A 27,020-nucleotide genomic window follows, 5' to 3' on the forward strand; every position below is an offset into this window, starting at 1 on the left:
TTGCAAAATAAGCTAATTGCAAAATAAGCTAATTACAAGTCATATGGTCACTGAAGGGCCACACTTACCTTTCCCGCCCCGAGTCTTCGTAGAGGGGCGGCATACAAATCTAATAAATTATTATTATTATTATTATTATTATTATTATTATTATTATTATTATTTCCTACCGGATTGGCGTGGGTGTGTGCATGGGTGGTGGCAGGTGTGTACACTCCCTTGCGAGATTTTGCTTCCATGCATGCGTGCAAGCAAAGAAATTGGCGAAAATAGGCAAAATCTCACGCGGATGCTCACATACGTGAGATTTAGGCAATTTTCACCAATTACTTTGCTTCTGCGCATGCACGAAAGCAAAGGAATTGGTGAAAATTGCCTAAATCTCATGTATGCGAGCATCCTCATGTGAGATTTTGGTGATTTTCGCCCATTGAAATACATGCGTGGAATCAAAATCTGATGCGGGGCTGCACGGTGTGTGTGTGTGTATGGGGCAAGGACACACATCGTCATTTCCACTACCGGAATGCCAATCCTAGGTGTACCGGAAGCAGCCTTCCCCCAGTCATGTCTCATTTTAGGTATTCCCAACTACTATGATTGTTCTCTAATTTGATCTCTTTTGATGGGTGACATGGGTAGTCTGCTTTATCAGGTTATTTAAGCAGATCCTCCTCAGTATTGACTCCGTTTTTTAAGAATGTTGAGATAAAATGTTAGTCCTTTCCCCCCAAAATATGGCCTGTAGAGCAAGTACTGTGCTGTAATTTTGTTTACAATCATAGATCAAGGCTTTTTCGAGTCCCTCCTCCCTGCATATATCCGAGTCTTCAGAGAGAGGCGGCATACAAATCTAATAAATTTAATAATAATAATAATAATAATAATAATAATAATAATAATAATAATAATAATATCGTAATGATTTGCAAAAATAGAGTTCATTGAAGCATACAAGTAAAACTACAAGAAAGCAACATGTATTTATATAGTGTTGGTTGGCGGGGCCATAGGATAGAGCCTTCTCTGTGGTGGGGTCGATTCTCTGGAACCAGCTGCCCCCAGAGGTCTGTACTTCCTCTACCCTACTGACCTTCCAGAAAGCCATGAAAAGCTGGCTCTGCCGATAGGCCTGGGGCCGTTGAGTAATGGTATCATTTAGATCAGGCCAAAAAGAAACGAATGACTTTATTTTCTTTTTATTGTTTTTTTTTTACTGTTTTTAGACGTTGTACACTGCCCAGAGTACGGAAGGAGTTGGGTGGCCTATAAATTAGATAGATAGTGTTGTGGTTGGCTCCAAGCCAGCTCCTATGGCTGATTTTGAGTCAGAGGAGTGGGAGCCGCCTGATCACAGAAGACCCATCTGGCTGGAGGAGGAATCAGACAGTGAACCAGGAGAAAGGAATGAGGAAGGGGTTGGAGAGGCAGAGAGGGAATTGGAGCTCCAGCCAGGGTTTCCTCTGAGTCAGAGGAGGAGGAAATAATGAATAATCCTATTCTCAATGTTCAGGTAAGGAGAATGATAGGATGCCAAGAGCAGCGGCGCAAATGCAAAAACAGATTCTAAGTCACAGTTGTTAAGAATTAAAGACACTGCCGCAGCCTTGAAAAAGGGGAGTGTTTGCAGATGACGATATGGATGTTTATCGTTCAGATTTTGAAGACACTTTGATATTTAAGCTGTGAGTTAATTGGCTGATGTAAGCCAGAAAGGCTTCTGTGCTGACTTGAGTGATTAACTCTGACCTGTTGGACTCATAAACTAACATTGCTCTGAAACTCCGTGGCTTGCAGCCTTCTGAATATAAAGAACACCTCTTTGCTTTATTTTTACAAGCCTCCCTCCCTCCCTCTCTCTCTCTCTCTCTCTCTCTGTGAATAATTACTTCATTTCAGGCAGGATAGAGAGACAGAGAGACAGAGAGACATAGATAGATACATAGATAGATGTCAAACTTCTTAAGAACCTATCTCCCGCATAGAGGGATTCTGGGTGGTGTACAATGTAATGTATAATAAAACATTAAAAAACATATAATTTAAGATTTACAAAAATTTAAAAATGTAAAACATTATCAAATTACAAAAGATGGAGAACTCCAAGTTGGAGAGACTAAAAGTTGTCAATATAGACAGGAAGTGGGGAGGGTCTCATAGGGCTGACCAGCCCCTCGGTGTGGCCGTGTATCACCAACTACGCAGCCAGGTTTTGACCCTTTTTGAAAGGCCAAGAGGTTGAGGGCTTTCCTCGCCTCTGGGGGCAAGATGTTCCACAAAGCAGGGACAGCAGTAAAACAGGCCTTCTTTTTGATCCCAATAATCAAATAATTTTTTGAATAAAATCATCAGAGGCTCATGTAATGAGACGAAACGGGTTTTGTAGGTAGCCAGGTCTTGTGCCAATTATGGATAATGAATTGTAAAGTAAAACATTCTTGTGTAAATTTCTTTTTTTAATAAATTGTATAGATTTTTTTAAAAGAATAGAGGAAGAAAAAAGACAATAACAAAACACATAAATGTCTATACATTTTACATTTCTGTAGTATCAGCATAAAAATTTCTATGCATATACAATATGTCCATCTATCACATCCTTAATCTATCGCAATAATAGCTTCAGTTAGTGTTAATATTTACAATTATTGTTACATTGATTGATTGATTGATTGATGGAGCCAAAAACTGAGGGTGGGCTCTTGTGTACATTTCTTACCCAATTTGACCCCACCGATTTCAATTGTGTGGGTAAACATATTCAGGGTGAAAGCATAAACAATATCCAAGTTTAGAAAACTCGGGCTTTTAAAACAACTACAGCTTTTTGAAATGTGAACTCATACAAGCAGGAATAATGTTGTTGCTCCATAGAAACAAATTTATTACAACATCGAGCATACACCCCAAGAAGGGCGGCATAGAAATCTAATCAATCAATAATAAATAAATACGTTTTTGTGTACAATGAAATACACAACTGTTATCACCTTCAATTGCCTTTACATTTCAACCACTCTTTTCTGTGTTTTTCTACAACACACACACAGAGCCATCTCTTTAAAAGTGTTAAAAATGGAACTCTTCATTTCTTTACTTTTGTTTTCAAGGTATCTTGATGGACTTTTGTTCGCTGATAGATAGAGGAGGCCATTTTCATAGAAGACGTCTTCCTCAAAGCTTTTTCTGCAGCTCCTGGTTTCCATAGCAACAACTCTGCATCCTCTCCTCCTGTAAACAGAGAATCACCAACCATATCCCAGCAGAAGGAACGAACAGTAGCAGAGTGTCCTCCTTGAAGTATCCCCACAGAACTCAGTTTATGAGCACAACGCTCCATGAGACAAATGCTTCCTGTTGACCTCCCTCCAAATACAAACAATTTGTCCATTTTTTCATGATAAACCCCACCAATTAAGTAATCCAGCTTGATATTTTTTACTTCTCTGACATCTGGAATATGCAACAATGCGGTTGACATTTCGGAATCCAGCTGAGAAAGATCCCAATGACAAAATCCTTCATCATGTGTCAGGCAGTAAATCTGCCAATAATCTTTTCCAGCCCATCCAATAAAACTTACAGAAGAATCAGAGTTGCAAGTGGAAAGGAGAGCATCTTCTTCATTGTCTTTGTTAATGTCAAACACATTTACCAGTCCATCAATTGAGCCGGAAGCGAGCAAATGTGGTTTGTTGGGATGAAAACATACTTTAGTAACATCATCGTTATGAGACTCTGAATAGACACCTAGTGGCTGCTTGCTGGAAGGGACACTACTGGTGCAGCCTCGCGCATCCCAGAAGGTTATGAATGCATCTTCTTTCACTTTTTCCGTGCCAGCACATACTACAAGGTCATTGCAGCTTATATCACAGCTAATGAAAACATCTGAAGGATTACCGCAAAACAACTGTGCAGGCTTCACAACAGATGAACGAACATCCCAACACTTCAATGATCCGTCACTGCCAGCTGAAAATAATATATTTTTATTCGTACGTGCAAATCTGACCCCATTTAGCAATGCAGGATGGCTATGATATTCTTGTAGCAAGCACAATGTCTCCCTGTTGTAAACTCTGATTGATTTATTGGAGCAGGAAACAGCCACTAAATGGCTCCCTTCTCCTCTTGGAATATCTATGTCCAATACGTAAGATGGGTCTTCTGTTAGTGAACACCGTTTTGCTATTTGAAGCCTGGAAAACTGTTTCTTGATCTTCTCCATGGCAACTGGCTTTACAGCTGCATCCAGAAAAAGTAAAGGCCTGCAATAAATAAAGACACCAAAATAAATCAACTTTATATTGTTAATCATTTCTATAATATTCTTCAGCACAGAGAAAAGATTGGCATCTCTAACCTCATTTATCTTTCCTTTCATACTTTATACACAAATAGACATTTTTTCTAAATCTGAGAGACATTCATTCCTGAGTGCATAAGGATTCGGAGAACTATCGGCATAAAAAAGTTTGGCATTATAAAGCAAAGCATGGCATGGTCTTCCACATTCCAGCACCAGTCAGATATTATTTTATTATTATTATTTATTGGATTTGTATGCCGCCCCTCTCCGCAGACTCGGGGTGGCTAACAACAGTGGTAAAACAACATGAACAATCCAATTAATAAAAACAACTAAAAAAACCTTATTATAAAAAAACCAAACATACACACAAACATACCATGCATAACTTGTAATAGCCTAGGGGGAAAGGATAACTGAACTCCCCCATGCCTGGCGACAAAGGTGGGTCTTAAGTAATTTGCGAAAGACAAGGAGGGTGGGGGCCGTTCTAATCTCTGGGGAGAGTTGGTTCCAGAGGGCCGGGGCTGCCACAGAGAAGGCTCTTCCCCTGGGGCCCGCCAAACGACATTGTTTGGTCGACGGGACCCGGAGAAGGCCAACACTGTGGGGCCTTATTGGCCGCTGGGATTGCTATTGGGTACAATGCTATTGTACCCATCTGATTTGGATAGCACAGCGTTATAAATGACTATCATAAAAACAGATAGTCAACTTTGAAGCTGGCTTCACTGAGGCCAGATATTTATAAATATATACATATACATGAGTGTGGTAGTGATTAGGATGCTCAAAAAGATGAGAGTGGGGAAATTCACACTGTATTTCTTCCCTGAGACAGAAAACCTGCCTTTATGACTTTGGCCTAATATTCTCTGAACCCTAGACTGAGAAGATGAATAGTAAATTTTGTCTTCCAGCCCAGACAAGTGTAGTAGATTCTGAGCCAAATCAACTTGTGGCTGATATTAATTACCCCACAAAAACCTCAATAAAATTCGGAATAGTCAAGTTTCTAACACTTCCCATCTATCCAATGAATGGAATCATTATCAGAGCCTCAATTAAATTAGCTGAAACCAAATAAAATGTATTCAAAATCAGATATGACCAGTGGACTTTAATTTCCAAGCCATAGGTTATTTAAGATTCTTAAGAGTCTTCGGAGAGGGGCGGCATACAAGTCCAACTAATAAAATAAAGATACTTATAGCTCAACTAAAGAATAGTAGATGCTTGGAACAAATGTCCAGCAGACGTGGTTGGTAAATCCACAGTAACTGAATTTAAACATGCCTTGGGATAAACATATATCCATCCTAAGATAAAACACATGAAAGTATAAGGGCAAACTAGATGGACATCATTCTGCCGTAATCTTCTACGTTTCTGTTCTGCCAGGCTGTCTGGTAGAAGCCTCCTGAAAATTCCTGGGTACAAATTTCAGACACACACACGTTTGAAAATTCAAAACAATGTCCTTTATCACAAAATTCAAAAGAAACAAAGCACCCTTTTTTGTATTGCAAAGAGCACTCTTCCCCAAAACAACCTTGTCGGCTGTACAAGTCCCTTAATCAGTCCTTAAGTACTTAGCTAGTAGCTGTGAAGAAACGTCACAGCCCTCCTTCTTCCCACAAAGTGAACACACACACACTTTACTCTGCTTTGGTGTCAAAGACGTGAAAAATCCACAAACAAAGTTCAGACTCAGCGAGGCACGATCCTGAAGAACTGTGATCAGACAACCTTCCACAACAGCCAAACTAGCACGCTGCTATTTATAGCAGCATCTCTAATTGCTGGAGCCCCACCCAAACATAGGTGGCCTCTCTTATCTCCTGTAATATTTCCTCAATTGGTCTCTTCGATGCATAAGTCTGAGCCTGTGTGAATCTAACACTTCGTCATCCGGATCGACCGAAGATAATGGTGATTGGCTTCCTGGGCTGTGTGCCAAGCCCCCCTCTTCCAAGTCACCCCCACCTTCTTCGTCGTCCGAGGAAACTACACTCCCTGACTCTGCCGGCAACAAAACAGGCCTAGGACATGTTGATGTTTTCCCTGCCTCCATCTCCACATTCCCTGGGGCAGGAGCTGGGCCAGAGCCAACCACAACAGTTTCTATGTTTCTAAAATTGTACAACTGAACTGAATACAGTCAGTATTAGCTGTGAGATGCCATATCATCATCCACCGACGAACATTGGGGGGGGGGGGGAGATCAGTTTTGACTAGGCCCTGAGAACTCAAGAAAAAATAGGGGAAACCTTCCATCAACAGTACACAATCACAGGAAAAACTGATCATCTTACTAATTATGTATAAGTCACTTTCCCCCCTTGACACATATAGTATTCCATCCACTGTACAAAACCTCCAGGAATGTCAAACAACGTCTTCCTCCATTACTTAACACTTCTGCTCTTTTACATTTTCAGCTGTAAGACTTTAATCAGGCATGAAGGTTCTCACTGTCTGTGTGACATTGAGCCTGATGTCTTTTGTCAGAGAGAAGTGCGGGGGAGGGGACTTTTAATCTTGAGACCACTGCATCATCCCAAGTCCATCAAAGCAAATCACCCTGCCGCAGAAGGAATGTATCCATCCCTTCTCAACACCACCAGCAGGCAGGAAAACCATCTGCTATTCTTCACAGCAGTGCTATGATGGGCAATGATTTTGACAGATGACTAAGTCTTCGCAGTTAGCTATCCATCAGGATTCACTCTCTATTTGTTTTCTATCTCTCCCAGCCAAAAAGTCAGGTACCTAGGCCAGTGACGGCGAACCTATGGCACAGGTGCCATAGGTGGCACGCAGAGCCATATCTGTTGGCATACGAGCCCTTGCCCTAGCTCAGTTCTGAAGTGCATGTGTGTGCCAGCCAGCTGATTTCTGGCTCTGGGAGGGTGTTTTTGGCTTCCAGAGAGCCTCCGGGGGATGGGGGAGGGCGCTTTTATCCTCCCCTGGCTCCAAGGAAGCCTTTGGAGCCGGGGGAGGGTGAAACACGAGCCTATTGGGCCCACCAGAAGTTGGGAAATGGTAGTTTCTGGCCTCCAGAGGGCCCCCGGGATGTAGGGGGAGGTGTTTTTGCTCTCCCCAGGCATTGCATTATGGGCATGGGCATTCATGCATGCACAACAGTGCGCGCACTTGCTCTTTCAACACCCGAGGGAAAAAAGGTTTGCCATCACTGACCTAGGCTAACAGAATCGGTGGGCAAAAGGCGCAAGAGGGTTCTTTACCCCACCTAGGTCTCTGAGCCCATTTCCAGCTTAGTGATCTGGTCGGCTTGAATAAGTGGCAGCTCAAACAGTGACTGGTAAGATAGGAGGACAAGCACAGACAATTGCCTCTTACCTCCAAATTGTTGCTCAGGTTGCTTCAAAACACAGGTTAGTGCTCTCCTACCAGAGTTGTAAAGCAGCCAAAATAGTAGCTGAGGGTGTGCTCTGTGAAGCAGCTTCACCATACAACCTCAGCACCGCCATATGTACAGCTGGCCACTATTGTGATATTATGGGAGTTGGGGGGCCGCTGCTAAAAGCAGATTGGCTTTAAGGAACAATGCTCGGGGATGAGAGCAGAGATCTTTAAACTTGGCAACTTTAAGACTTGTGGACTTCAATTCCCAGAATTCTACAGCCAGCTAAGCTGGAGAATTCTGGGAGTTGACGTCCACAAGTCTTAAAGTTGCCAAGTTTGGGAAGCCCTGCTTTAGAGGAAAGCGGTTATGCCCATAGTAGCCTAATTGCTAATGTTGCCAATAGATGGCAGATTGTTCTTGCTACCTACTGACAGTTGGTCAATGAAAATTGGTATCCCCAGCAAAACTATCACAACTCATTGTGTGCTTCCTGGAGAAAACACTACTTGAACATTGTTATAGATAATCATGGTAAGTCAGTGTTCATTAAACTGTGGCCCAAGAAATAGAATAGAACAGAACAGAATTCTTTATTGGACGCACAAGGAATTTGTCTTTTGTGCACATGCTCTCAGTGGACATAAAAGAAAAAGATACATTTGTCAAGAATCAGGAGGTACAACTTTGGAGGGTCCCAAAGCCCTTTTCAGGGGTTCATGAAATAAAAATTCTTTGCCAGATATTGAAGACATTTACAACAAACATTCGAAACAACAGTACTCTTCACATTACTATTTTTTATTTGTTAAAAATATAGTTTTTTCATAAAAACATTTTTGTTAATATCTAATTGGCTTAATATTTTTATAGGAGTCAATAAATAGATACACTACAAATGCATCAATTTTAATTTTTAATACAGTAAATATAATGCACACAAACAAAAGCTCTTTTGGGATCCTCCATAATTTTTAAAATATCTACCAGGCAATTTGGCAAAACCACATAACCGCCTGCCACCTGGTCAAGAATAAGCCTGGCCTGTATAGAAATAGCTAAATAGACTGTGCACCATGGTAGGGAGATCAAAGGGCAATCTAAGAAAACGGAGCTTCCCTACTGCAGACACTTTATGTGAATGTGGAGAGCAACAATCCATTTCACACATGCTGCGGTGCATATGATGACTTTCGACCTGCACAGAGGAAAACCTCATGCTGGCAAGAGAAAATGCTGTCAGTGTGGCCAAAAATATTTATTTTACCTGCTCAGTGTTGAACGGTATATCTTTGTAATCTGAAGGTGCTTCAGATACAGAAAGATCAGTTCAGATATAATAAAGGCAACCTTAGAAGGGCAAATGAAAGAGGTTGCATACCTTGCTGAAGATAAATTGGGAAACATCCACACAAAGCTGGGGTGCAATAATAATAATAATAATAATTTATTGGATTTGTATGCCACCCCTCTCCGTAGACTCGGGGCGGCTAACAACAATGATAAAAATAGCATGTGACAATCCAAACAGCTAAAACCCTTATTTATAAAAACCAAACCAAACATACACACAAACATACCATGCATAACTTGTAATGGCCTAGGGGGAAGGAATATCTCAACTCCCCCATGCCTGGTGGTATAAATGAGTCTTGAGTAGTTTACGAAAGACAGAGAGGGTGGGGGCAATTCTAATCTCCGGGGGGAGTTGGTTTCAGAGGGCCGGGGCCGCCACAGAGAAGGCTCTTCCCCTGGGGCCCGCCAAACAATATTGTTTAGTCGACGGGACCCGGAGAAGGCCAACTCTGTGGGACCTTATCAGTCGCTGGGATTCGTGCGGTAGCAGGTGGTTCCGGAGGTAATCTGGTCCAATGCCATGTAGGGCTTTAAAGGTCATGACCAACACTTTGAATTGTGACCGGAAACTGATCGGCAGCCAATGCAAGCCATCAATTTGTTGATTTTTAACACAAATTCAAACTGTTCTTCACTATTGTCAAACAAAGAGCTTGACATTCTCATGTCAGAATCCAATGGACTCTGAATTATTCAAATACAGATCTATACCCTCCAAAAATTTAATCTGTTTGTAATAAGTTTTTTTTAATATACCTACATGTGTCTTTACACAGATGAAGAAAAAACAGACAGTGGCTTAATCCTTCCCAAAATATATGCAACCTTCTCAAAAATATGATTCAAGCCAACTGAGTATTTCAACACTGTTACTGAGACAATTTATTGACCATTCAACTTTGATTTTTTTTTTTAATGGCTTTGGCAAGAAAAAGGAAAATTATGCAAATGTTTGAAGTTGTTCTGTTCTTAACATGAGCAAATCAAGAGGTTGCATATACAGCAATTATGTATTTGAATTAGATTGTCCTGCTCACTCATTTGCTTGAATTTTCTTTTTTAAGCGTATGTCCTCAGCCTAACTAGAACACAATTTTTAGAAATAAACACAAAAACAGAAGGAAAAGCTATCTCCAAATTACAAATAACCCCAATCAATTACCTCTTAAGTAAAATTTGCTCTATTAAGGCAGTGTTTCCCAACCTTGGCAACTTGAAGATATTTGGACTTCAACTCCCAGAATTCCCCAGCCAGCAAATGCAAATACCAAATGCAAATGCTGTCTGGGGAATTCTGGGAGTTGAAGTCCAAATATCTTCAAGTTGCCAAGGTTGGGAAACACTGTATTAAGGCACCAAGCAAGAAACCGTGAGACCATGAGTTCTAATCCCACGTTAGGCATGGAAGTCGGCTGGGTGAATTTAAGCCAATCACTCTCGCCCAATTGCACCTCAAAGGGTTGTGGTTGTGGGAAATAGGAGGATGAAGGAATATTAGGTATCTTCACTACCAAAGATACCTATAAATAACAAAAGTGGGATTTTAAGAAATCTAATAAAGTCCCATCACAAGGATGTCCACAAAATTAATTTTCTACATCGAAGGAATTCTATGCAGCACAATTACAAAGGTTTGGGACATTTTTTAAAAGAAGCAATTCCACTGATCATTCTACTGAAAATCCCTCTAGCCACACTGGCCACAAAGGCTAAACTGACCTCAACCTAACCATCCTAAATCTGCATCAGGCAAAAGTATCACAAAACACTGCCCAGCTCTAAATCCTGATCAGTAATCCTAAGTGCTCCAAAAGTGCTGCTGATTCTGTTCAAAGGGAACAGATGCACGTGCGTGCATACAAACACACACAAAATCATGCATTCTGTTGCAAATTTAGCATTTGCTGTACAAGGCATTTTTGGCTAACTTTAATAGACAGTTAAGAACCCTCATTAGGTAATGTAATTTCCTTCATGGTCTGCATTTTGTTTTGAACTATAAAGTGGTTTATAGGAAAATAACCTAAACCAAGTATTTAGAAACCCTTTCATTTCGAAACCAAAGAGTGATTTGCTCTTTAGATGGATGAAACCAGTATCATTGAAGCATAATTCTCAATGTATTTCCAACCCCCCTTCATAAGTTGTGTGGAGAACAAGTCATTTCTTCCCTAGAATCCCAGCATGCCTGACCTGGTTCCTTACCTCCTGCCCCTTTTAACTTGCTAGAGAGACTATTCCAAAACCAGCGTTGATCAGGAGAAGGAAAAACACTGAAGAAGTTTTACACAGGAAAAATGAATGAGGTGGAAAGAGAGAAACTGTCCCAGTAAAGCTGTTTCTGTAATTGTCCCCCTCCAAACACTACAATTTGTTCTTAGTTGCCAAATGATTTCTGTCTGTTCTAGCTCAGGGGTAATTGGACAGCATAGAAGTCGAAATAAATGAAATTAAATGAAATAAATTTCCTCCTTAGGAATCTGAGGGAGTTGCCCCCCAAAACCACTAACATGCCATCCAAGTAATGGGGCATACATTTCCTTGGGGGGGGGGTGAGGTTGTTTTTGTTTTTCAACAGAACTTCCTGAGTCAAAGTGTAAAATGGATACTGGTAGTCCTCAACTTACAACAGTTCATTTAGTGACCAAAATGACACTGAACAAAAGTTTTTATGGCCGTTTCTCAAAAGTTACATCCTTGGCAGCATCCCCATGAAAAGGTGATGAAAACTCAAGTGCATGGCAACTGTTTCATACTTATGGCCATTGCTGTGTCCCAAGGTTACATGATCACCTTTTGCAACCTTCTGACAAACAGAGCCAATGGGAAAGCCAGGTTAGTAACTTATCAATTGCAGTGATTCGCTTAACAACTATGGCAGGAAAGGTTGTAAAATGAGGCAAAACTCAGTTGGGGTGGCAAGTTGAGGACTACCTGTACTTTCTAGGATGCTCCAGTATTGAGCAGGGTGGCACACTCAAACCACTTACCATAACTTTCCTGTTTCCTCCAAAATAAGACATCCCCTGATAATAATCCCAATTGGGCTTTTGAGTGCAAAGCAATAAGGCCAAGGTTTAAAAAAATATAAAATAAGGTCTTATATTTTGGGGAAAACACCGTATTCTGGCCTGCCTACATATAGGCTGCTGTGGCTCGGACTGATGGAACAGTACTCCAAAACACCCAAAAGGCTCAAAGTGAAAAAGCAAAGGATGAAAGCTACACAACAGCTGAATTATGAAATAGTTTTAAGCAAGGAGTTCTCTTTGCCTCAGCCTCCTAACTGCAATATGATTAATCGTACGTTTCAAGGTGTTCTATGAAGCACATTGTAATTTTTGGTAAAAAGATCAATTAGTGCATAAAGTATCATTCACTTGAATGGAATAGGGGGAGGGTGTTTAACAAAGAAACGTATTTTTAAAATATCATGACTAACCGAGGAACACATTTTATGGAAGACATGTTTATTAGTTCAACAAAGTGCTTGTTTGAAATTAAAGGAACAATATTGACTTTTATATACAAATTAAACTTTTTTTCCTGCCTCAAAATGAATTAGACTCCAGTGCTCACAATTTAAACCAAAGTACCTGACAATATGTTCATTCCTGTTGACATTCTTCTACAATGAAGTGGTGGGTGGCTGGCATTCATGACTCCATTTTGAAATTGCCCCATTGTCCAGAGGAAAAGAATAGAGAACATATCCTGGACAGCCAGTGCCATCAGCAGTGAGACTCCCGTTCTCAAACTAATTGTTCAAACTTTGGGCAAGACAATCTCACATTAAATTCATTTGTTGGAAATGTTACTGTGATTTACGATGTCAAAATACAATTTGAACAGGAAATCTACTTTCAGTTTTAATTCAAGGAAGAAACCTGAGCTTTCAACAGCCAAAACCCCGAAGAACCTTGTCCTTAAGAAGCTTGGGTTACCTGGAAACAAATTTGAAACTTTCCCAGAAGTGCTATTGTAATAGGTAAAAAGGAATAATTTCTATGTTTACTAGAACAATATTTGCACTTTGAGGGTACTGCCTTTTATAGGAAAAACCAACATCCCAAACAATGGAGGAATAGCCAGTAATGCTGCATTTTTATCAGCCATAACATTTCAATGAATCTTATTTTGGACATGTGGAAAAATGTCAACTGGTAAAATCAAAATTCTCTCTCTCTCTTTAGGAACGAAATCTTAAGGTTAAACAAGCAATCTAGTTAAAAATAAATCTCTGGGGTAGCCAGCAACTCTTGCTCTTCTTAAAAGGAAGTTGTTGCTATACTATGATGGGAGAATCTGAAACAGGGCCTAACATACATTCATTCATTCATTCATTCATTCATTCATATTTTATTTTATTTTATTATTTTTATGCTGCCCTTCTCCTTAGACTCAGGGCACTTTACAACATGTTAGCAATAGCACTTTTTAACAAAGCCAGCATATTGCCCCCACAATCCGGGTCCTCATTTTACCCACCTCGGAAGGATGGAAGGCTGAGTCAACCTTGATCTACAGATCTACAGTCAGCTTCAGTGGCCTGCAGTACAGCATTCTACCTTCTGCGCCACCCCAGCTCATACTTGTGAGAAACAGAAAATCGTGATTCTCCATGTATAGTAGGTCATTATGAGTCAGGAACACTTCCTACTAGCAGAAATTAGAAATGCAGATTTGAAGCCACTATAAACTTGGGATAATTTTCTTATTTCATAAAGTCATGATCATAGAATGCCAGTCTCAAGGGGGGGGGGGGTGCAAACTTTTTTTTTAGTACAAAAAGTTAATATAGCACAGAGTAATTGTATTGATATGCCTTTTCCTTCCTGATGTAAAAATATATATAATAAAGCAAACTACAGCACAATAAGATTCATGTAAGGTTTTTTCCCCCATTGCTGGGTTATGCTCTTTGGAAACATTCCTGTGTTCCAGATTATTTCAGCTCTTCATCTAACCTCATGCTGCATAATTTGTGTAGACAGCCAGTGGCAAAGAGAGGCTTATTTGCCTTCCATTCCAAGTTACAGTACCATGGATTTTGCAAGCTCTCTGTCTTCTTCCATTCTTAGTTCATTCATTCATAGTGGCCAACTAGATGCCTCTGGGCTGTTCAAGGCAGGAGGAGTGGCTGGTCCCCTGCAACTAGAATTTGGAGCTATACCACCTCCCACAGGTAACACTGTTTCTTGCAAATTGATAGTCCTGATAGGTCCGTCTTCCATGAAATTCTCCTATTTGAAAGCCAATCTCATGTCTATCTCCATATGTTACGGCTCTAGATAACTAAACATAACTAAACACAACAGAAACTTTGATAAACTCATGTGGTTTAGAAACTACTACAAAGGTATCTAAAGAAACATGGGCCAGGAGGATTGATATGCAATATAAAACCATGGCTGAAAAATGGAAGAATGAGAAATTTGCTCTAGAAAAGAGATTTCCAATGCACAGTATATGGCATCTGGCTTTTCTCAAAAGTTACTTAAAATGGCAAGAATGATCCATAATGAATTTCAATATTCAATTGTCATTTGAAAAATGCATGAAAAGGACTGTTAAGCATATTAAAAACACTAAAGGACTGAGAAACCATCTCCAAGAGGTCTGAAAATATTGCCAAAGAGATCTTTAATGATAGTGGAATATTGAACATTGAAATGTTTGATGTTTGACACACTGGATATAAGCACCATTTCTTAAGCTAAAAAGAGACATATGACTCATTTAATCCTACAAGGTTTTCAAAAATAGACTAGTGATTCATAAATTACATTCTTCCTCCTCCACTTAAAGAGAATACTTTGGCAACGATGAGATTTTACAATGGTTTCCACATCCCTGAGAGCAATGCCAGTGGTCCATGTAACCGCCCAAGAGAAGCCCCCACAAAAAACAGAGTTTTATATTTATACCAAGGTTTATTAATGTTTGTCAAGAATGGGCACAAGTTCACACAACGCATTTGACTGTTACTGATTCTCTCGGTTAGTACCATCTTTCTATTTCACTTCATTCTGAATGTTTGCTATAGTTTATTTCATGCTGCCCTTATTACAACTTTCTCTTCCTTTCTAACTCTTTGTCCTGGCTTTCCAGCATCTTTGAGCTTCAGTGTCAACTTGCTATCTTTAAATATAAAGATTTTCATTGCCTACTAGATCCATATCTGGAACCAACTGCTCCCGGAGACCTGCACTGCCCCCACCCTACTGGCCTTCCGGAAAAACCATTAAAACCTGTCTCTCCCAGCAGGTCTGGAGCCGTTGAGTGCGATACCACTAATTTTTATGTGAGTTTTTAACTATTGTTATATTGTTTTTATATGTTGTAAGTTGCCCAGAGTCTGGAAGGAGTTGGGCAGCCTATAAATTAAATAAATTACATTAAATTAAATTAAATATCCAAAGATGGCACTGAAACTCAAGAAGTTGCCTGCCTTATATCATCTCAGTCCCCTATTCAGCTCAGGTAATCATGCAATATGACTATATGATAATACTTCCATCGTTCTTCCTAGACCTCACCTCTCTTCCTGTTCTGGAAGGTGGGGGCTGACTACGAAAATGTAAGAACAGCTCTGTCGGAGCAGACCAAGGCCTACCATTTCATTTTTTTACACTGCATCTTCAACTGTCTCTACCATAGTCCTCACTATCAAGAGGCACAGATATCCCCTTCCAACAGGCATGAAAGTAAGCTGCCTCAAAAAATAGGTAACTGAAGTCTCCAGCTGATAGTTCATGAGTGGATCTGATTTCATGAGTTACTGTACCTCCAATCACTTTTTAAAGCTGTACAATTTGAGGTGACCATGATTTGCTGTATAAAGATGCCAGTTAGCTTCCTTGGATGATTGCTAAATTTTAATTAAGGTCAATTAAAAATCATTTCAGATCAATGGACATGTCTAGATTTTGAGAGCACTTTGTATGTGATTAATATTTACTAAAACAACGTCTGTCCATCAGTGTTGCCTCTAATTTTTTTGGGGGGTGGGCGGAAAAGTATAGTGTCTGAGCGGCAGTCCCTTCGGGACTGGGCGGCACAGAAATAATAATAAAATTTCCCTCTCGGCTTCTGGGCAGGTTTGGAAAACTCTGAGTTTATGATGATTTTTAAGTGAGCGATTGCTCACTGCTCAGCTTAGAGGGAACTATGCTGTCCATATAATAACATACAGTGGTACCTCTACCTAAGAATGCTTCTTCTTACGAACTTTTCTAGATAAGAACCATGTGTTCAAGATTTTTTTGCCTCTTATCAAAGAACCATTTTTCATTTACAAACCCAAGCCTCCGAAACTGTAACTGGAAAAGGCAGGGAGAAGCCTCCATGGGGCCTCTCTAGGAATCTCCTGGGAGGAAACAGGGCCTCCACCCTCCCTGTGGTTTCCCGAATTGCACACATTATTTGATTTTACATTGATTCCTATGGGAAAAATGGCTTCTTCTTACAAACTTTTCTACTTAAGAACCTGGTCATGGAATGCATTAAATTCACAAGTACCTCTGTACTTTATTTGCTATAAATGGATCGATGTACATTTATCTGTAGTCTTCTTGAGCTAAAGTTTTGTTGTACTGAGTATATTTTATTATACCCAGAACAGAATATAGTTACTTGAAATAAACAGATTTTTTTAAAAAAAACCTGGATTTGTAATCTGCTGTACTAACTGGAAATTGCTGGCAGTATCCTTGCTATTCCTTAAAGGCATAAAAGGTCAATTGCAATTGCCAGTTGTGTTGTTTCTTCAGATCCTATTGTCTTGGAAACCTGGGTTATTTAATAAGAGTGCATTAGAGTGGGTATCATAAGATAGCTGGAAGGTCCAACCCAAGAAATATTTCAATGTGAAAAGTGAGTCATGCTCAGACTTTAAAATGTCACATGTTATTGTTTGAAAGTCTGAGAAGTACCATCCAAACGTGGGCTACTTTGCTTTAAATGACCCTTTCTTTGAAACAATTCAGCAATTCACATATTCTGTGCCTACATTTCCAAGAACACCTTCGAAACCTTTTCCCCTATCATTATGCAGGTACTATGTGTTAGCAGCATGATCTTTAAAAAAAAAAAAATACTGTAAATCGGAAATCTAATTTCACCAAGCATTGGCAATCTTTTCAGGCACTTTTTTGTGAGTGCCCCTTCCAACATTTTTCAACTAACAGCTTTATTGATGCCTGGACTGTTTGATAAACACACTTATACCTCATTTGCTTGTCAAATTAAAAGAAAAAAAATTGCCCTAATTTATTGTGGGACAAGGAAGTTCTGACCTCAAAACCTATTGGTTTAACAACTTAACGCCTAGCCCCATGATCCCATATTCTGCATGATGTGACAGGGCAAAACTCAGACCAAGATAAACAACTTCTGAATTTTTTCCATCTTTAATATATGCAGTATTTTTAGTATTTTCCCCTAAAACATTTCAGTTTATTTTTCAATTGAATTGTACAGCTTGTATTGTTATATTACAGATGGGGGGAAATGATCTTGGTCTGATTTTTTTTATATCTCAGAAATTTGAGGAACAATTTTAAGAAGAGTATGTTGACTTTTTATATCCGTTGTATACAGCAGCTCCTTTCAAAATCCATCTATGTGCATTAATTTTTTGCTGGTGGGGGGGAGAGACTGTGGCTGAATCTAACGTCATCATTTGTAGGAAGATCAAACTCAGCAACTTCTCAAGTAAAGTTTTGCTTTTCAACTGTTTCACCATAGCAATTCTCCATACATAATCTCCCTCCCACAAAAAATTAAAACATAAGAACATAGTTAAAAAGAAGAGTGCAATCATTAAAAAATATGTAAATTTTCCTCTTTTGTTTTAGTGTGATTGTTATGATTCTTTCAATAAATTCAATTATCTTGAGCACTGGCTAAATAATAATAGAATCACAGAGTTGAAAGAGGTCTTAGCGTTCTCCTAATCCAATTCACAAGATAACCCACATGGTTCCATTCTTTCTTTCTTTGTTTCTTTCCAGATGCAGAATTTTAGATTTCTCTTTGTTAACTTTTTCCAGCTTGCTTGAGCCCACAGTTTAGGCCTGCCCAAAACTTTTGCAATTTTTGTGATTTTTAATGTTACTAGGGCTTTTAAATTAATTAGTTAAATTAATTGGATTGAGGATATTTATATTGTTTCTTTTATATGTTGTGAGCCGCCCTGAGTCTTTGGAGAGGGGTGGCATATAAATCCAATGAATGAATGAATGAATGAATGAATGAATGAATGAATGAATGAATGAATGAATGAATGAATGAATGAATGAATGAATGAATAATAACACTGTGGAGTTGGTTAAGATGAGAGGGACTGGCGGGTGAGCTGCCAGGACTGAAGATAACCTTCAATCGGAATCTCCCTTGATACTAGACCAGTGATCGCAAACCTTTTTTCCCTCGGGTGCCAAAAGGGCATGGGTGTGTGCCGTCAAGCATGCGTGAGTGCCCACACCCATAATTCAATGCCTGGGGAGGGCGAAAACAGCTTCTCCTACCTCTGGAGACCCTCTGGAGGCTGGAAACAGCATGTTTCCCAACTTCTGGTGGGCCCAGTAAGCTCATGTTTTAGCCTTCCCAGGCTCCAAAGGCTTTCCTGGAGCTGGGGGAATGTAAAAAACCCCTCCCCCATCCCCCTGGAGGCTCTCTGGAAGCCAAAAATACCATCAAAGAGCCTCTGTGGGAGCCAAAAATCAGCTGGCCGGCACACACATGCACGTTGGAGCTGAGCTAGGGCAACGATTCATGTGCCAGCAGATATGGTTCCGTGTGCCACCTGTGGCACCCGTGCCATAGGTTCGCCATCATTGTACTAGACCAATATGTTAATCACTATATCAAACTGGTTTTCTCATGCCTTCATGAGATATATGAAGACTGAAATTAAATACCCTATTCTTATGGAAGAAGACTCATCATAATACTAAAATAGAAATCAAAAACATAGTAGGCAAATTGTGTGTTTCACACACACTCACACAATATAAAAGGAACAAAAAACTTCTTTAAGCAAAGATTGCTCTGCTTTAATGCTTTAAATTTCAGCTTGGAGAATTCTCAATACTAATCAGAAGTTTCCAGGGACAATGGAAAACAGTAGAAGGAGTCAAGCAGTAGAGGGTGAGGATAAGAGAATCTGATTGAGCCCATATAGAAAATCTGTTACTTGTGGAAATAAGGACTGTAAATCTAAGTCTGCTGTCCGGCATGCAGATGACATTGGCAACAAACTGGCCTCCTTTTAGATCAGTGTTTCCCAACCTTGGCAACTTGAAGATATTTGGACTTCAATTCCCAGAATTCCCCAGCCAGCATTTGCTGGCTGGGGAATTCTGGGAATTGAAGTCCAAATATCTTCAAGTTGCCAAGGTTGGGAAACACTGCTTTAGAGGGTGTGAAAATATTGTTCCAACATTATATGCAGGATGCATGCATTTATAAGAATTCTAGAAAATTGCTCCAAATCATATTGCAGAGTAACAGTCAATACTATTCCAGCTGCTTCCTGAGTTTAAGTAAAGGGGATAGGCAGAGAAAGAATAAGAAGCATTAAGTTCTGGTTGCTTTTATTCCACTGGCCTATTGTGGTTTGATTTTAAAAATAGCTTTCAGTACATTACTGCATTTTCTTACTAAGCACCTCCAAGACTTCAGCCAGAATCAGGGTAATGATTTCATTAATCAGAATGTCTAAATGCTTTATTGCTGTGATTTAATGGTAGTATTATTGGGTACTTCACAAAGCCCTCCTGGACTGAAACGATCAGAGGTAGGCAAAGTTGGCTCTTCTATGACTTGTGGACTTCAGCTCCCAGAATTCCTGAGCCAATCATGCCAGCTCAGGAATTCTGGGAATTGAAATCCACATGTCATAGAAGAGCCAACTTTGCCTACCCCTGGATTGGACCATATTAATACTTCGGAGTCTTCGGAGAGGGGCGGCATACAAATCTAAGTAATAAATAAATAAATAAAATAAATAATATTTGAATGCCAGATCATCAAGAAAACACAAAGCTATAGATTAGACTGCGGAGTAAAAAAAAAAACTTTGCAGGAGAAGACAACTGCAAACAACTGCCAGTCTTACAAAGAAAACTACCTCTGTAGCCACTGTCCCCAAGATAGGCTTTTTCAATTATTGACTTCAATGGGAATGATGTCATTCCTTAGTTAGCCCACTTGATGGCACTAAACACTAGAGCCAAAAGTTCAGCACCTGGAAAATCTATTACTCTGGGTTAAGCTACCCAATTTGGACCAAATATAATGTTTCCTTTTGTTCAAAAATAGGGATAGGTAATGTTTGATGCTCCAGATGTTATGTGCACTGCAGTGCTCAACATCTTCAGCACCACTAAGCTGGTTAAGCAAAACATTGGAGCTGAACAATATTTGGAAGGTTACACATAATCTATACCTGCCATACAAGAAAGAAGAATCAAGTTCTCTTTGCTATTTTAAAGTAAAGGAGGTAAAATTATATCAGAAAAAATGTTCAGTCATTATCAGCTCAGGATTATTTTTTTGGCTTCCATATATCTCACTTTATTGATAGCATGTTAATAAAATATGCTATATATATATTTAAATTACTTATTTCAATTGCTAGAATTTTCATCCTGTTTTACATAAAAAAAGCAATACAAAATTAAGCAAAATTTTCAACTTTACAATCCATGTACTAGTTTTTCTGTCATATCCAAAATAAAAATAGAAATAACAATAATTTTGCTGAATAGTCCTTGCGATAACAACTATCATTGTAGCTTTACCCAATTGTATCTTTATTTTTTTAACCTCCAAAACTACATTTATAACTGTCACATATAGATACAAAGATGGAAGAATGATTTTGACAGTAAGAACAATCTAAAGCTCTGCAACATTTTTTACCTGAAACAAAAAAGATGTCAGGGACATGTACATAACCACTAAAAACAACTCCTTAAAGCAAACACGTTTTTTTGGATCACACTTTAGCTATAGAAAGGAACTGCATAATTGTGGATAAAATGCAACTGCTTTCAAGACAGTGCAAAGAGGTGTAAAACAAATAAATGCTTCAAAATGATGAAGGAAAAATGGATATGAAAAGAATGATGGCTGCAAAAATGGGTCTGAAAGTTCTATTGTTTAATGTCTATGGAGGGGAAGTGACAGTTATGGACAATGTGGTCAAAGAGCAAGAGAGATTATTTTAAAAAGTCTAGCAATTGTAGCAATTTTGTTAACCATGTGCTTCTACCTAAAAGAAAAATCCACAGTAATCATAATGAAAATAAGGGTGTGTGGGTGTGTGGAAGTGAATAAGAAGCTAAGGATCCGATACAGACATAACATCCTAATATCTTAACTCAGCAATTCTCAACCTGTGGGTCATGGCCCCCTTGGGGGTCAAAGGACCCTGTCACAGGGGTCACCTAAGACCATCAGAACACACATATTTCTGATGGCCTTAGGATCAGAGACACAGCTACACTATCCATCTCCAGGTGGGTCCACCCACAGGCAAATACTGTTGCAAAAAGATACATCTGTACCATGGGAACTTCTAAGCATGCGCAGAAGCCAAATTTCCAGTACTGTGCGTCGGCATCTTATTTTCAGTTTTATTTTTTGCATTTTTTTAAAAAAAATTGTTACTGCACATGTGTGCTTAAGCAAAGGGCACATGCGCCCACGAGGCATGGCTATGCAGCACAGGAGGAAGCGAACCGGCAGCGAGGTAAGTTAGAACCCACCCGAATTTCCTAATAATTTTATTATTTTATGTTTTGGGGGGGGTCACCATAACGAGAGGAACTGTATTGAAGGGTCGCAGGATTAGGAAAGTTGAGAACCACTGCTCTACATACGCAATCCGTGAATGGGAGACAGAGGAAGATAATTTTGTTGTTGGGTATCAGTTCATCTTTATTTGTCCTCTTCCAACACAATGGACGAACATCATCATATTTATTTGTACCCTGGCAGACATCTGTCCCAAATGACAGCGGTCACTTGACCTGATATCTGACATAGCCTTATGACTGCTTTTAAACTATGGGAAAAGTTGTCTCTGCAGCAGAGTTCTGCACCCAAAACATTCAGCAACCCTGAATTTTTAGCTGATGAATTGGGCATAAAGTAGCAAAAGAAGAAAGGAGCAGGTACGCTTCAGTCCCGGCATTCAATTTTTTATCATATTCCTCACCACCCGAGCTGTTTTGCTTTTGCTAATAATTCCCTCAACACTGACTTTTTACTAAATCTGCACTTCTATTTCTACTTGTTTTTCTCATTATTCCTATCATCCTTTTCCTCCCACTTAGGATTGTATGATTGTAACTTGTTGCTTGTATCCTAAGATTTTCATTAATATTGTTTTTTCACTGCTTATTTGACCCCTATGACAATCGTTAAGTGTTGTACCACGATTCTTCACAAATGTATCTTTTTCTTTTATGTACGCTGAGAGCATATGCACCAAGACAAATTCCTTATGTGTCCAATCACACTTGGCCAATAAAATTCTATTCTATTCTAGAAACATAGAAGATCGACTGCAGAAAAAGACCTCATGGTCCATCTAGTCTGCCCTTATACTATTTCCTGTATTTTATCTTAGGATGGACATATGTTTATCCCAGGCATGTTTCAATTCAGTTACTGTGGATGATTCAGATTTCTAATTTCTGTTCAGTTCAGTTACTTTGGATTTCAGTTTGCTGTGAGATTTCTAATCGTTGTTTTACAAAACTTCAATTAAAAAAAAACTTATTCCCAAACTGGAAGAAAATATTTTGGCTCAAATAAATTAATAGAAACGCAAACTAGCACAGGAGAGCGAAGCACCGTTCATACATACAGAGAGAGAGAGAGAGAGAAACCAGAAACGTGGATTACCTCTGAAGGGAATAAAACGACAGTTCGGTTCCGTCCGAGCATGCGTAGGGGCGGGCCGGCGTGCGTGTGCGTGCGTGTGCGTGCGTGCTCAACGTTTTTTCCCCCTCCTTCAGCGTTCACTCTCGAAACAATTTCATTGGTTTGCTCTTCCAGCTGGAAAGGCGCAGCAGACGTCCCAAAGCAGCGCAAGGGTTGCGTTGATAGGTCAAGAAAATAAAGGGGCGGGAGGCTTCAAGTACGACCCAAAGTCGAAATGCGCTGAATACGTAGAGATAAGGCAGGAAAAGAGAAGAATAATCAACTTCCGGTCTTCATTCCGATGTTTATGAAATTGTTTGAAGAATCGTTTCCCCCCCCCCTCCAAACCTCTGATCTCGTTTGAGGGTCAGTTGTACAGAACCGCAGATTTGCTTGAAAATCAAAAGCATTTCTGCACTTGGAAAAGCTCGTGTGAAAATGGCTTAAGCGTGGCCTTTCCCCCCTTTATTACGTCTATGGAGATTCTTTTTTAAAAATTTTTTATTGAGTATAAATATTTAAAAAGGGACATTAAAAACATTGAAATATAAACATATAAACAATACAAACAATATATTTACAAATACACACAACAACCTATATAACATTTTTACGGTATATTGCCTTGACATTAAATGTCCATTTATATAGTTAATTTAAACTATTTCCTTTACACTTCTAATCTCTCTTATCTATTTAGCTATGAGTTACTATGCTTATCTTCATATATATTATTTCTATTCTTTACGTATCCTTACTTATGCATACATTTTTCAGTTTAAGAATGTATAACCCATACCACAATGTCTATGGAGATTCTCAGGCATCCAGGTCATGATTGTCCCAAAGATTTCAATGCCTTGCAGAAGGCAACTGGACTTTCTCTGATTTTTTTTTGAAGACATTTCGCTTCTTATCCAAGAAGCTTCTTGGATGAGAAGCAAAACGTCTTCAAAGTAAAACCAGAACGTCCAGTTGCCTATTGAAAAAGCACCTTTGGATCACCGTCACCCTGTGTTAGTTTTAAATTCAATATTTTAACTCGAATAAATTATTCTACATTTTTCTACATTTAGGCAAGAAAAACCAAATGCGTAGCTACGGTATATGTGGTATCTTGCTCAATAGTAATAACGCTGAGAGGGATCTTGGAGTCCTAGTGGACAGCCACTTAAATATGTATCAGCAGTGTGTAGCAGTTGCCAAAAACATAGTTCTAGGCTGCATAAACAGGGATAGAATCAAGATTGCTTGAAGTGTGAATACCACTTTATAATGCCTTGCTAAGGCCACACTTGAAATAGTGCATCCAGTTTTGGTTTACAGTTTTTACAGTGTAAAAAAGATTTTGAGACTCTGGAAAGAGTGCAGAGAAGAGCAACAAAAATGATTAGGGGACTGGAGGCTAAACATATGAAGAGCCGAGGTGGCGCAGGAGATAGAGTGCGGTACTGCAGGCCATTAAAGCTGACTGCTAGATCTGTAGGTCAGCGGTTCAAATCTCATCACCGGCTCAAGGTTGACTCAGACTTCCATCTTTCTGAGGTGGGTAAAATGAGGACCCGGATTGTGGGGGGCAATATGCTGGCTCTGTTAAAAAGTGCTATTGCTAACATGTTGTAAGTCACTCTGAGTCTAAGGAGAAGGGCGGCATAAAAAATTGAATAAATAAATAAATAAATGGTTGCAGGAACTGGGTATGTCTAGTTTAATAAAAAGAAGGACTAGGGGAGCCATGATAGTGTAGCAATATCTTAGGGGTTGCCACAAAAAAGAGAGAGTCAAACTATTCTCCAAAGCACCTGGACAAGAACAAGAAGCAATGGGTGGAAACTAATCAAGGAGAGAAGCAACTTAGAACTAAGGAGAAATTTCTTGACAGTTAGAGCAATTAATCAGTGGAACAATTTGCCTTAAAGAAGTTGTGAATGCTCCAACACTGGAAGTTTTAAAGAAGATACTGGGTAACCATTTGTCTGATGTGGTGCAGGGTTTCCTGCCTAAGCGGGGGTTGGACTAGAAGACCGCCAAGCTCCCTTCTAAGTGTTATTTTGTTAAATAGGGGAGTGGGGACATGCTATACATGGTCTCATTTAAGAAGCAGTAACTGGAGAGAGCAGACGTGTTCTATGGAATTCTTCCAATCCTCTTCTAATCCTTTTACCTGTTTTAAATAGGTAATTAGTCTTAAGACTAAAGAAGTGATCTTATTCTTTTTTTCTTTCTTTTTTTTAAAGCTGCTTCCAGTTTTGATTTTCTTGTTTTTATTTTAACTGGATTTTTTGTAATGGCTTTTCTGTTTAATTAGCTGGCTTGGGGAGTTGCTCAATCTATGAACACTCATTCTGTCCTAGCAGACTATAATTTTCAAGAGATACCAGCAGGTTCTTGCTGCTCTATTGCTATTGGCCAATATTGATGCCTCTTTGTTGAGATTATAGAGTTAACATTCACTCTTGGTGTTCTTCACTAGCCGCACTTCCATTAGGATGAGGCTTACTCCTAAATAAGTCTCACAGTTCAGTAAAGCTGAGTCTGCAATTAGCAGCCATAAGATGGAATCTCCGAAACAGGTTTTATTATAAATGCAGATGACTAATTTGTTCATTTTAGGTTGCTATGTAATCAGGTGGGGCTCATGCATGTAAATGTATTTTATATTAAATATCACTGCAACTTAAATTCATGTACCGCAGACTGCAAAATCACTATATAGCATATGCTTCTATTTGCTTTGCCGCTTACGTAAGAATATTGTTGCTTTCTTTTAATTAAGTAAGAATGTTGTTTCTTTCTTTTAATTCTTTGCAGGACATTTTTTTTATTTTTTTTATTTTTTTTATTTATTTATTTTGTCCAATACACAATACATATTGAAGAGAATAGACATGAAGTATTATATATAAAAAGAAGATATAAAAATAGAGGAGAAGATATATGGCAACACTCCGCAGTCTGCATTGGTTGCCGATCAATTTCCGGTCATAATTCAAAGTGTTGGTCTTGACCTATAAAGCCCTTCATGGCATCGGACCAGAATATCTCCAGGACCACCTTCTGCTGCACAAATCCCAGTGACCGATTAGGTCCCACAGAGTTGGCCTTCTCCGGGTCCCGTCGACTAAACGTCGTTTGGTGGGTCCCAGGGGAAGAGCCTTCTCTGTGGCGGCCCCAACCCTCTGGAACCAGCTCCCCCCTGAGATTAGAACTGCCCCCACCCTCCTTGCCTTCCGCAAACTCCTTAAAACCCACCTCTGCCGTCAGGCATGGGGGAACTGAAATATCTTCCCCAGGCCTATACTGTTTATGTATGGTATGTTGTGTGCATGTTTTTTAAATTATGGGTTTTTAGCTTTCTAATTATTGAATTTGTATTATATATTGTTTTCTGTTGCTGTTGTGAGCCGCCCCGAGTCTGCGGAGAGGGGTGACATACAAATTAAAGAAAATAAAAAATAAAATAAAATAAATAAATAAAAAGATATATGAGATATGAGATAAGGAGAGACAATTGGACAGGGGACGGAAGGCACACTAGTGCACTTATGCATGCCCCTTACTGACCTCTTAGGAACCTGGAGAGGTCAATCGTGGATAGTCTAAGGGAGAAATGTTGGGGGTTAAGGGTTGACACTACTGAGTCCGGTAATGAGTTCCACGCTTCGACAACTTGATTTGTCCCCATCTTTTGCTCAGCCTCCCGAGGCAATGACATCTCCTCAAAAATACAGTAATTTGGTAAGAGAGACACAGCTACTGTCTGGGGATCTTCCCATGCAAATTAAAATTGCATTGAATAAAAAAGGAGGAATAAATCCCGTTCTCTTCCACTTAAGAAAAAGAAACCAGTACTGTATTACAGGTTTGCTTCACATTAGCTTTCTCAAAATGGCAAGTTACTGCAGGCTAATTAGAATAGACTTTAGCTCAACATCCTCTTATCTGTTGAGGTAATGTAAGTTGGCAATATGCCAAAAAGTGAAGCAAAGACTCAGCATGTGGGTGGCGGAGAGATTTATGAAATGAGAGCAATTCCCAACATGCCTT

General features: G+C 39.4%; 1 protein-coding gene across 1 annotated transcript; it reads right to left on the bottom strand.

The window, feature by feature from the left end:
* Positions 1-2,438: 2,438 nt before the first annotated feature.
* Positions 2,439-23,026, bottom strand: WDR89 (WD repeat domain 89). Its single transcript, XM_070750816.1, has 2 exons — positions 22,956-23,026; positions 2,439-4,271 (listed from the first exon to the last, which is right to left on the bottom strand). The coding sequence occupies exon 2, from the start codon at positions 4,229-4,231 to the stop codon at positions 3,086-3,088; it is 1,146 nt and encodes a 381-aa protein (XP_070606917.1). The 5' UTR covers positions 4,232-4,271; positions 22,956-23,026; the 3' UTR covers positions 2,439-3,085.
* Positions 23,027-27,020: the final 3,994 nt, after the last annotated feature.

The sequence above is a fragment of the Erythrolamprus reginae genome, chromosome 1 (genome assembly GCF_031021105.1).
Source record: "Erythrolamprus reginae isolate rEryReg1 chromosome 1, rEryReg1.hap1, whole genome shotgun sequence".
NCBI classification, from domain to species: Eukaryota; Metazoa; Chordata; class Lepidosauria; order Squamata; family Dipsadidae; genus Erythrolamprus; species Erythrolamprus reginae.